The sequence below is a fragment of the Nematolebias whitei genome, chromosome 12, assembly GCF_014905685.2.
Source record: "Nematolebias whitei isolate Nwh7 chromosome 12, NemWhi1, whole genome shotgun sequence".
Lineage (NCBI taxonomy): Eukaryota > Metazoa > Chordata > Actinopteri > Cyprinodontiformes > Rivulidae > Nematolebias > Nematolebias whitei.
In genome coordinates, this window is record NC_056509.1 from 15,531,165 (window position 1) to 15,543,163 (window position 11,999).

The following is an 11,999-nucleotide window of genomic DNA, read 5'->3' on the forward strand; positions in this document are numbered from 1 at the left end:
GCGAAACTTTTCAGTGATTTGTAGACATACATGAGTATTTTGAACTGGATTTGAAAGTGAACCGGTAACCAGTGCAGTGAGGCCAAAACTGGTGTAATGTGCTCTCTTTTGCCTGTACTGGTTAAAAATCAGGCTGCTGCATTCTGGACAAGTTGTAGTCGCACTATGGAGGTTTGACTGATACCAAACAGGAGCGAATTGCAGTAATCAAGCCTAGATGTAATGAATGCATGTATTACTGTCTCCAGGTTATTTTTGGACAATATGGGCTTCAGTTTAGACAGCCGCCTCAGTTGGAAGAAACATGATTTAACAATCATGTTTACATGTTTACATGATTGTTAAGTTTCAGGGAAGGGTCCATTATCACTCCCAGATTAGTGACTCTTTGTTTTTCTGACAGGGTTAGAGCGGAGAGGTCGATGCAGTGGTTTGTGATCGTGTCATTGGGAGGGAACAACATGACTTCAGACTTCTTTTCATTGAAACTTAAGAAGTTTAAAGCTATCCAGTCCCTGATGTCAGCCAGGCAGTCGAGCAGAGGTTGAATAGAGCATGTACCATTGTGTCTTAGGGGGAAGTAAATTCGACAGTCATCGGCGTAGAAGTGGAAGGGCATGTTGTGTTTCCGGAAAATAGCACCAAGAGGCAGCAGGTACAAAGAGAACAGGAGGGGACCCAGGATGGACCCCTGCGGAACACCCCCCCCACCCCCCCACCCCCATTTAAGCTCTGCTGCTGCAGAACTAAAGTCCTTGATGGAGACACAAAAGGATCTGTCAGCGAGGTAGAATCTGAACCAATTGAGGGCTGACCCTGTGATGCCCACCCACTGCTCCAATCCAGCAATGAGGATCTCATGGTCGATGGTATCAAAGGCAGCTGTGAGGTCCAATAGGACAAGCAGCACAGAATCACCGGTATCAGTGGTTAAAAAAATGTCATTAAAGACCTTCAGCAGGGCAGTTTCGGTGCAATGGAGAGGTTTAAAGCCAGATTGGAATAGTTCTAAGATGGCGTGACCCTCCCGGAAGCACTTCAACTGGGACTCGACTATTTTCTCCAATAATTTAGAAACAAATGGGAGTTTGGAGACAGGCCGGTAGTTGGAATTGACTGAGGGGTCAAGGTTTGGTTTTTTCAGGAGAGGCTGGACAGCAGCATGTTTAAAGGATTTTGGCACCACGCCAGTGGATAAACTACTGTTTACTATAGTAAGAATGGATGGACCTAGAGTAGGAAAAACCTCCTTTAGTAGTTGAGGGGGGACCACATCAAAGGGGGAACCAGAAGATTTCAAGCTGCCCATGACCTGCTCTAGACAAGATAGAGTGATGGGTTCAAAATTGTCAAATAGAGCTACAGATTGAGGTGGGATGGATGGGTCATGAGTTGGAGGGGAAATGAGAGCCGGGGTGGTCGCATTTTTTTCCAAAAAGAAATGTAAGAAGTTGTCGCACAACTCAGTCGAGGCTTCCAGAGGTGATGGTTCAGTGAGGTGGAGAACAGAGTTTAGGGTGGAGAAGAGGACACATGGGTTGCGAGAGTTTGAGGTAATTATATCAGAGAAGTATTTGGATTTAGCAGCTTTCACTGCTTTCTGATAACGGCGCCAACTCTCTTTAAGTATTTGAAAAGAGATCTGCAGCCTGTCTTTTCTCCACTTGCGCTCCGCCCTCCTAAATTGCTGTCTAACGGCCTTGGTGACGTCACTCAGCCAAGGTTCTGCTCTAAATTTTGATTTTTTGGTTTTAACAGGCGCAACATGATCCAGAGTCTTTAAGCAGACAGAGTTGAACTGGGACGTCAGCTCCTCAGTGGTAGTAAGAAACACAAGGGGCTGAATTATCATTTCAGAGTTATAAACATCTGTGAAACGTGCGGCAGTGAAATGGTTAATGGTCCGGCTGCGACGTGCAGGAACGCACGGCTTAGGAGTTAGATGGGGGAGGGTGAACTCAAACCGGACTGGCATGTGGTCTGAAAAAACATTATCACCAATTTCAAGATCACTAACAGTCACATCACGTGTTAAAACAAGGTTCAGTGTATGTCCACGCTCTTGGGTGGGACCATTTACATGCTGAGTTAGATTAAATGAGTCCAATACATCTAAAAAGTCCTTAACCAAGGGCTTCTCAGGACAGCACATGTGCAAATTAAAGTCCCCAATAACGAAAACATGATCATATTTTGGTGTGATTTCAGCCAATAAGTCAGAAAACTCATTTATGAAATCCTTAGATCGAAGTGGGCGGTAGACGAGTGCAAATAACATCGGAGGCGAATGGCCGAGTTCAAAGACGCTCAGCTCAAATCTGGCGTGGGAAACTGGGATGGGCAGTTGTTTACAGTCAAAAGTTGGTTTGAATATTGTTAATAATCTACCACCGCGCCGGCCTGATAGCCGTGGGGCGTTAAAATACAGACAGTTCGGTGGCAATAATTCTGTCAAGGCGCTGGACTCACCCGGAGACATTCAAGACTCTGTGATACAGAAAAAGTCCAACTCGTACTCTTGAAAGTAGTCCCTGAGGATAAAAGTTTTGTTGGTAACAGATCTTGCGTTGACCAAACACACATCCGGATACTGTTCAAAGTGGAGCCACCAGCAGTGAAGTTCGTGCGCATCAGTGGCCTCAGGTTTTCAATAACAGCCTCTCCGGGTCGGTCTGAGCTGCACACCAGCTGACAACTCCCGTTGTTTACCTGGTCCGGGCATGCGGGAAGCTGGCGATGGAAACCATGACCACCAGCTGAAGAGGATGATGCAGCGCGTAGGGCTTTAAGCTTTACCAGCCGCCCAGCCCTTTTTCCCCAGCGTCTGAGGCAATGTCTCCGGGCAGGGAGGTGAGGAGTGCAGCGGAGGTAAGCTAGCACGTCCGCCAGCAGGGTGGGAGGAGGGGAGGGTCCAGAGGTATGCTCATATTGTTCCAAATAAGCAACATCGGTGACAGAAAAACGAAGATCCAGAAGCTGTTGTTGGTCATACATCAGCAGTGAGTGAGTTAAAGCTTGGGAAATATTTTCGTATCCAAATCCGGCTTTAAACTTCTCCACAACAGTATCTCGGACCTGCCTGGTGTGTTCCTTGGTCTTCATTATGCTCTCTGCGCTTTTAACAGAACCCTGAGACTATCACAGAGCAGGTGCATTTATACGGAGACTTGTTTACACACATGTGGATTCTATTTATCATCATCAGTCATTTGGGACAACACTGGATCATTCATCGATCCTCACTGAACTTCTGGAGTGAGTTTGTTGAACCGAAAGTAAAGGGGCCAAATAATATTGCACGTCCCACTTTTCAATTTTTTTATTTGTTAAAAAAGTTTGACACATCCAATAAATTTCATTCCACTTCACGATTGTGTCCCACTTGCTGTTGATTCTTCACAAAATATTAAAATTTTATATCTTTATGTTTGAAGCCTGAAATGTGGTAAAATGTTGAAAAGTTCAAGGGAGCCGAATACTTTCGCAAGGCACTGTAAATTATGTTTTGTTTATTTTGTCTAGTCCTCAAGTCACCCTACATCCTTGGGTTGTTACAATTAACCATGACAGGTTTTGTGCCAGACTTAAGATTCTTTGTGTTTAAACACTTCTCAAAACGAAGGATGATACCAACCTTCTCTCGCTGTTTCCTTTCTTTGCGTTCCTGCAGAGTAGACAGATAGTTGACGGCAGCGTATTCTATAACTGACAGGAAGACAAAAACAAAACTTATCCACAGGTAAATATCCACAGCCTTGATGTAGGAGACCCTTGGCATGGAGGCATTGACTCCAGTGATGATAGTAGACATGGTGAGCACCGTGGTTATACCTAAAACAGAAAAACATGTTGAGAACAAATGGAGCCAGTCACAAACATATTGTTTCAACTGTTATAAATCAGAACAAAAGATAAAGCCAATTTGTTCACTTACTGCTATTTTTCTTTGTGTTTGTCATTTATTTAAGATGATTTACTGATACTGATGTGCTAAATTCGGATTCCAAAAATAAAACAGGGCAATTTAAGTAAATTGGAAAGTGTTGGCTTTAAGTCACAACAATGGCAGAAGACAAAGACTTCAATTCTAGTATTATACCACCTGTCTACATTCTTAACGCAATCTTCCAAAACTTCAAGAGCTATGGAGTCCTCTGGGGTCATGGTAAAAAATTATGTAAGAATTTGTCCCCTTGGTTTATAAAACCATTTGCATGAATACAACACCTCTTCATTCAATTTAGTTAATCTGTGGAATAGATTTATTACCAGACATCATTCTGTGTGAGAGCAACTCATCATTGAGTTCAGTAACATTTTTGTTTCTATCTCTATCGTCTACCGCTTAGCCATAGTCAGCTTGAGAAAACAATAGGTCCAGGAAAGAAACCCAGACCTCTTTCTCCCCAGTAACACTTTCATTCTGGTAGACCCCAAGGCATTCTCAGGCCAGAGAAGATCAACCCAGACATCCAGCAAGGTTTAGGTCTTGCCCATAGCCACTTCCCACTGTAATGAAAATCTCTAGAGGGGTCCAGGAAGCATCCTAATCAGATTAACCACTTCAACTGACTCCTTTAGATGCGAAGGAGCAGCAGCTTTACTCCAAGTTTCCCCCGATGACTGAGCTCCTCAGCCTTACTCTAAGGCTGAGCTCGACCACCCTACACAGGAAGCTCATTTCAGATGCTCGTTTCCTCATGACATTGGTGAGGGTTTCAACATAGACAGTTCAGTAAATGATCTGATTAACTAAATCAGAATCTTCCAGCAGAATCCTAGCAGCCAGGACCCCAGACCAGCTGGATGGCAGTCCGGAGTAAGGGTAGGGCTAAGGCTAAGCCCCCAGTTTACCACCAACACGGTAATATTTCCAATTAATTTCCTCATTCAGCGACACCCCCACGGAGAAGCAGACTCTGGTCATTGGCAGCTCCATAGTTTGAAACGTGGCACTAGGGTCACCGGCAACCATAGTCCAATGTATGCTGGGGACCAGAGCAGGCGACGCTGAATCCTACTTGAAACTGCTAGCTAAGGCTAAATACAGTGAGTGTTATTCACGTTGGCAGTAATGACAACCAATTAAGCCTGTCACTAAAATTAATGTTGCTTCGGTATGTAACTTCGCAAAAACTATGTTGGACTCCATAGTTTTCTCTGGTCCCCTCGCCAACCTGACCAGCGATGACATGTTTAGACGCATGTTGTCATCCAACCACTGGTTGTCCAGGTGGTGTACTGAAAACAACATGGTCTATGTATATAACTGAAGTGTTTTGGGGGAAAACCTGGTCTGATGTGGAGAAGTGGCATCCATTCCAGTTTGGGTGGAGCCGCTGTTCTCTCTAGAAATTTGGCCGATTTCATTAGTGCTCCAAATGACTGACAACCCAGGGTCAACTGAATATACCCAAAATGTCTACAAACCTACTCATTCTCATCATCACACTCTTGATCTGGTTTTGACTTATGAAATAGAGATTAAGTACCATAAACAAATTAAATAAAAATAAAATAATAAAAATATTTCCAAATATTTGTATATTCAGTATTTTCTTAGTTGTGTAAGAGAAATATTTTAAAGTTAATGATGAGTAAAGTTGTTTTGTTCATCAAGGACATTGTCTGATTGTTGGCGTATTTCTACCTTGGAGCGCAAACATTTTTGCCCATAGATTCTCGTGAAAAGTTGTACATGCACAGTTACTCCTCTTCTATACAAGAGAATAGGACCATTCTGAGCGCACTTTTCTTGCCCCCAGAGCTGAACGCATTGTATGGATCATGCTTCCAGAACAGATTGTGCAGTGACACTCACAACAACCAGGCTATGTGTGAGAGAGGCTAAGCTAGCTGCTGCAGGTAGGCTTTAAGCCATTGAAAGCCCTTTATTTATTGCCCATATTGCCCTTTATGACTGATATGCCTCTTAACTTTTAGATGTCTCTGTTTGTGGGGGAAAAAAACTTCAGCTGACTGTGTATTCTAAAAGTGGGAATTGGTGAGTTTGTTGGTTTGTTTGTTTCTGGAGCTAGCATGCTAGCGCTAGCCTCCAGGTTACTGTATGGGGATCGCTGCATTTATTTGAATATGCTTATAGAAAAAAATAATTATCAAACATTAATACTTTTCTATACTAAATGTCACTGATGGTATTGTTCTACTATTTCTGAACACCTGCATTTGTATTGATCTGGAAAATGAAAAATAAGCCTCTTTCAATAACTAACTCCTAGTGTTAACATTAAAGCATTTAAATTGAAAGTACATTGAAAGGGTAAAATGTTATTGCTATATTGTGTGCTAAGGTGCAATAATAGGACCTTTAATATTAGGACTATTTAAGAGTACTCAAATAATGATCCTGTATTTGTAAAAAGTTTTGTGAAGAGTTTGTAGAGGTGAGCTGCCACTTTATTTTGACTTTTCTCCTGTATTCCATTAGCATAGTGAGGTAAGAAACTTGTGGTTTGGTTAATTTTATTTTTCTTCAGGTAAGAGAAAATACAGTGGGGTTTTTTTTGTTTGTTTGTTGTTTTGGCCTGAAGTTGGTAAGACTCCACAAAGTCAATAATTTCATCCATCCATCCAACCATTATCTTTTACCCGCTTCTCCCATTTTTGGGTCACGGGGGTCGCCGGTGCCCATGTCTAACAATCACTGTGCGAGGGGCGGGGTACACCCTGGATGGGTCGCAAGTCCATCACAGGGCCACATAGTGACAAACGAGACAAACAACCATTCACTCTCTCACTCACACCTAGGGACAATTTTAGAGTTACAAATCAGCCTAACATGCAGGTTTTTGGTCTGTGGGAGGAAACCGGAGTACCCGGAGAAAAACCACGCATGCACAGAGAGAACATGCAAACTCCACCCAGAAAGGCCCCTGGACCGGGGTTTGTACCAAGGACCTGCTCGCTGAGAGGCAGCAGCTCTACCAGTTGCGCCACTGTGCTGCCCGTCAGTGATTTCACTATTGTAAATAAAATCACTGTTCTATCATATAATCCTGACTTAGTGGCTGCTTGAGTGGTGCAGAAGGTGGAATCGCCCATAATTAATAGCGTCCCGGCGGCTGTTATTGTGCTGGGATGTAACATCACACAAACACTACATCCATCTGTTCCTGGTCTGGCCCTTCCCTCCAATTTTAGAACTCATTGTGGCCCATGAGTCAAAAAGTTTGCCCACCCCTGACATAGCCACTCAGAGTAAATTTCACTATAGTAGGTGTTTATCAGAGAATGCTGTACCCAAATTTAAAAAATCTCTTCCATTGTTCTTGTCCTCTGTTTTGCAGCGTAATGTGGTAGAGAACAGTGACTTGGATGATCTTGTTGATACTTTTACAACTTCAATGCAAACTTCACTTGATAAAATTGCTCAGCTGAAAAAGAAAGTGATCAATAAGAGGAAAATGACTTCTTGGTTCAATTCTGAGTTGCATACTGTAATTCAAAAATGCTGGAAAGAAAATTGTGCTTCACTAACATGGAAGAATTTTATATAACTTGGAGAGATAGCCTGCTAGCATGTAAGAAAGCTCTCCGTAAAGCTAGAACTTTATATTATTCACCTTTAATAGATGAAAGTAGAAATTACCCCAGGTTTTTGTTCAGTACTATAACTAGCCTAATCTAATCTAGTCTAAGTCAACTTTAGAAATGTCACTAGAACCTTTATTTTTGTCCCCTTATTGCATGATTTAGTATTTCTTGTTTGTTTGTTCTTTGATTTTTTTAGCGAGTCAAGTCAGTTCTTCTCATCCTAAGCATTTCCTTGTACTGTTGACCTTGTGTTAACATGGATATGACAAATAAACACAACTTGAAACCTGATTTATGTCAGGACGGTTTTTGTCCTATTGAGCTCTCTGGATTGTCAAATATAATAACTTCTTCCAAACCATCCACATGTCTGCTAGATCCCATCTCAACCAGACTGTTTAAAGAGGTATTTCCCCCAATTAATGTCCACATTTTGGATCTACTTAATTTGTCTTTAATGAATGGTTACGAACCACAGCACTTTAATGTTGCTGTAATTAAACCTTTACCTAAGAAACCTGGTCTTGACTCAGAAATCCTAGCCAATTATAGATCTATATCTAACCTAACTTTCATCTAAAAAATTCTAGAGAAAATAGTTGCAGGTCAGTTGCGTGAACATCTACAAATAAATAATCTGTTTGAAGAGTTTCAGTCAGGGTTTAGAGATCATCATAGCACAGAAACAGCACTAGTAAAAGTCACAAATTATATTCTCATGGCCTCAGACAATGGACTTGTGTCTATACTAGTCCTGTTAGACCTCAGTGCTGCATTTAATACAGTTGATCACAATATTTTACTACAGAGGCTTGAATATGATGTTGGAATTACAGGAACAACTCTAAAGTGGTTTAAATCATATCTATCTGATAGACTACAGTATGTAAATATAAATAATGAATCTTCTGCATACACCAAAGTTAGTCATGGAGTTACTCAGGGATCAGTACTTGGACAGATACACTTTACTTTATATATGCTTCCATTAGGTACAGTTATTAAACAGCATGAGATAAATTTTCATTGTTATGCTGATGATAGTTACATTTGTCCATTAAACCCAATGAATCCAATCAGTTACTTAAACTACAAGCATGTCTTAAAGACATAAAAACATGGATGACCCTTAATTTTCTTCTTTTGAACACAGACAAGACTGTGATTTTAGTTTTTGGACCTGAGCATCTTGGGAATAAAATTGTCAGTCTTTCTCCCTCCTTGGATGGCACTAATCTGGCCTCCAGTTCTAATAGAGAGTTGATAGGAGAGGTCATATCTCTCCAGTTTTAGCTTCTCTCAATTAGCTCCCTGTCAAATCCCGAATTTAATTCAAAATCTTACTTCTAACCTACAAACCTCTCAACAACCTACCTACATCTTATATTAGTGATTTTATTGTTCCATACTTTCCTAACAGAGCACTTGGCTTTCACAGTGCAGGTTTACTTGTGGTTCCTAAAGTTTCCAAAAGCAGAATGAAAGGAAGATCTTTCAATTATCAGGCTCCTCTCTTGTGGAACCAACTTCCTGTTTCTGTCCGTGAGGCTGACACATTGTCCAGTTTTAAGACTAGGCTTAAGACTTTCCTTTTAGGTAAATCCTGTAGTTAGGGTTGGCTTGGGTTTCCTGAGCTGTCCCTTAGTTATGCTACTATAGGCTTAGAATGCAGGAGGACAAAATGACCTCATTTCCTCACTCTGCGGCTGTCTTTACTTGCTCTACTCTACATGTTTGTATTTGTAAATATTTATACCCTTATCTGTATTAGATTTTTTTTTTTTGCCTTTCCTCTTATAGACAGTAAACCTAGACCTGCCATTCTGTGTTTGTTTCTCCTTCATGTCCTCTCAAACCCAGCTGGTCAAAGAAGATGGCCACTTGTCATGAGCCTGGTTCTGCTGGAGGTTTCTTCCTGTTTAAAGGGAGTTTTTCCTTTCCACTGTTGCCACTGTGCTTGCTCATGATGGGAGACTGCAACGAAGTGAAGATTCAATACAATCTGCTGTTTCCTTAGATAGAGAACTTTACTAATTAGCTTTATATATATATGGATGTTACTGTTCAGTGTCCTGAGACAACTTCTGTTGTAACTTGGCCCTAAATGAATTGAATTGAATAAAGGGCTTTGTCTTCGACTAAACACTTTCTCCACCATGACTGACTGAAGCAACACCCGCATTACTGAGGGTAAAAAAGGGGCGGCTGAGTGGTTTGATCAGTCGTCCTCCAATGCGAGAGTTGGGGGTTCGAATCCACCAGCAGTCACATGTCGAAGTGTTCCTGTGCAAGACACTGAACCCCTCAAAGCCTCTGATGTGTGTCCCATCAGTGTATGAATGTGATAAAGCACTGATTAGTCTCTTTAGAATGATTTGTTCAATTAGCTTTGTAGAAATTTAGTAGAGAAGCACGGTGGCACAACTGGTAGAGCTGCTGCCTCTCAGCGAGCAGGTCCTTGGTTCAAACCCCAGTCCAGGGGCCTTTCGGGGTGGAGTTTGCATGTTCTCTCAGTGCATGCGTGGGTTTTCTACAGGTACTCCGGTTTCCTCCCACAGACCAAAAACATGCATGTTAGGCTGATTGGTAACTCTAAATTGTCCCTAGGTGTGAGTGAGAGTGTGAATGGTTGTTTATCTTGTTTGTCTATATGTGTCCCTGTGATGGACTTGCGACCCGTCCAGGGTGTACCCCGCCCCTCGCACAGTGATTGCTGGACATGGGCACCAGCGACCCCCGTGACCCAAAAATGGAATAAGCAGGTAAAGATAATGGATGGATGGATGGAAATCTAATAGAGTGCTGTATGAATGGGTAAATGAGGACACAGATTGTAGTGTAAAGCACTTTGGGTATCTTGAAATAAGATAGAAAGGCGCTATATAAGTACAGTCCATTTACCATTACTGAGGACGAGGCCGCAATTCATCAATCCATCTCCCACTCCATCCTATACTAACTAGGGACAATATGCCCAGAGACTCCTCCACCTGAGGCAAAGACTCATCTCCACATGCCAGAGTGGGCATTCCACTTGTTTTATAATCAAGAATCATGGCCTCAGATTTAACAAAGTGAAATTACAATAACATTTTCAAAGTTGGACAAATTCTTACTTTCATCTTTGCTGAGTTCTAAAATGACCATCAAACCTACAAACATCACCTTCTGTTAAAAGAATCTTCCAAACAGCCATGTTTCTAACTGAACTGTTTAAATTACATTAAAAGGGAATATGAATATCTCATTCATACATTTGTATTTGGTGTAATTTAGGTGAAATCAGATAATTCTGTTTATGCTAATAAACATTACAGCTTGATTTTACAATTTTCTAAACCATCACTAAACTCCAGTGGTGGGATGTAACTAAGTACAAATACTTTGTTACTGTACTTAAGTAAATTTTTCATGTATCTGTACCTTACTTAAGTAGAGTTAAATGTGGGTACTTTATACTTTTACTCCACTACATTTTACATCAAGTATCTGTACTTTCTACTACACTACATTTCTATTATGCATTGCATTACAAGTTACATTCATGTTGCGGCTTTTTGATTTGTTTGTTACTTTGAAAGTAACCAATGGTGAGAGGGGAGTTGGTCCATTGAATCACTGCAAAGTGGGCAGGTAACGTTAGGCCCGCCTTCAAGAAGAGCTGGGCCAATGACATATATTCTAGTATATATGCCACTGAGCTGGGTGCATCTGCAGCACCACTAACACACCCAAAATGTATTCCACCGCAAGAGAGTCAGCCAGAAGATATGCGCCACCCATGGCCTTATTGAAAGACTGCTCAGTACAACAGGACAGACTCTCTATCCCTAAAGAGCCAGATTGGACTCAAAAATCTTTGAAAACCAACTTCTTCTGAACTTGAACAAGAAATTCTTGCTGCAATATTAAAATGTGTCAGTTCATGGGATGTTAGGAGACAAGACATGTCTCCAAATGGCTCGACACTCGGGTCCAAGTTTTAAAAATGGTGTCAGTAAGTTAAAATATTGTTCACAATTGACCCATTACAAGTATCCTGATGCATGCTCAATAATCCAGGTAGAAAAATCTAAAAAAGTTAAATCTGGTCCTCTGGACATTCAAAAAAACAAAACAAAGCAAATCAACAAAAAAATGTAGAAACGTTTCGTCTCTCATCCAAGAGACTTCCTCAGTCTGAGGAGCTGTATTCAGCTCAGTCTCTTAAATAGCACTGTCTCAGAGTGGATCAACCAGTTTTGCTGCTGACAACCAAAACCAGTTGATCACATGCTCAAGAAGGACCATCAGCCTAACAATGGATCATTAGCACACTGATGGCTGTTTACTACTCACAGAGGGCTGAGTGATACTAGCAATCACAGCATTGTAAGAGGGGGACAGTTGAACCCGGAGGCCTCCACCCCTGTTTAACGATGGACGATTTCTTTTCACAAAGATGG

General features: G+C 41.5%; 2 protein-coding genes across 2 annotated transcripts in view; both read right to left on the bottom strand.

The window, feature by feature from the left end:
• Nucleotides 1–3,793, bottom strand: part of LOC119418035 (gamma-aminobutyric acid receptor subunit rho-1-like) — a 12,916-nt gene extending 9,123 nt beyond the window's left edge. Inside the window, exon 1 of the mRNA XM_037685281.1 lies at nucleotides 3,635–3,793. Coding sequence (XP_037541209.1) covers nucleotides 3,635–3,778 — 144 coding nt within the window. The 5' untranslated portion in view covers nucleotides 3,779–3,793. The remainder of the gene's footprint in view (nucleotides 1–3,634) is intronic.
• The window catches only part of LOC119418762 (gamma-aminobutyric acid receptor subunit rho-1), a 68,367-nt gene that overhangs the window by 28,773 nt on the left and 27,595 nt on the right, over nucleotides 1–11,999 (bottom strand). The gene's annotated exons all lie outside the window — the stretch shown is intronic.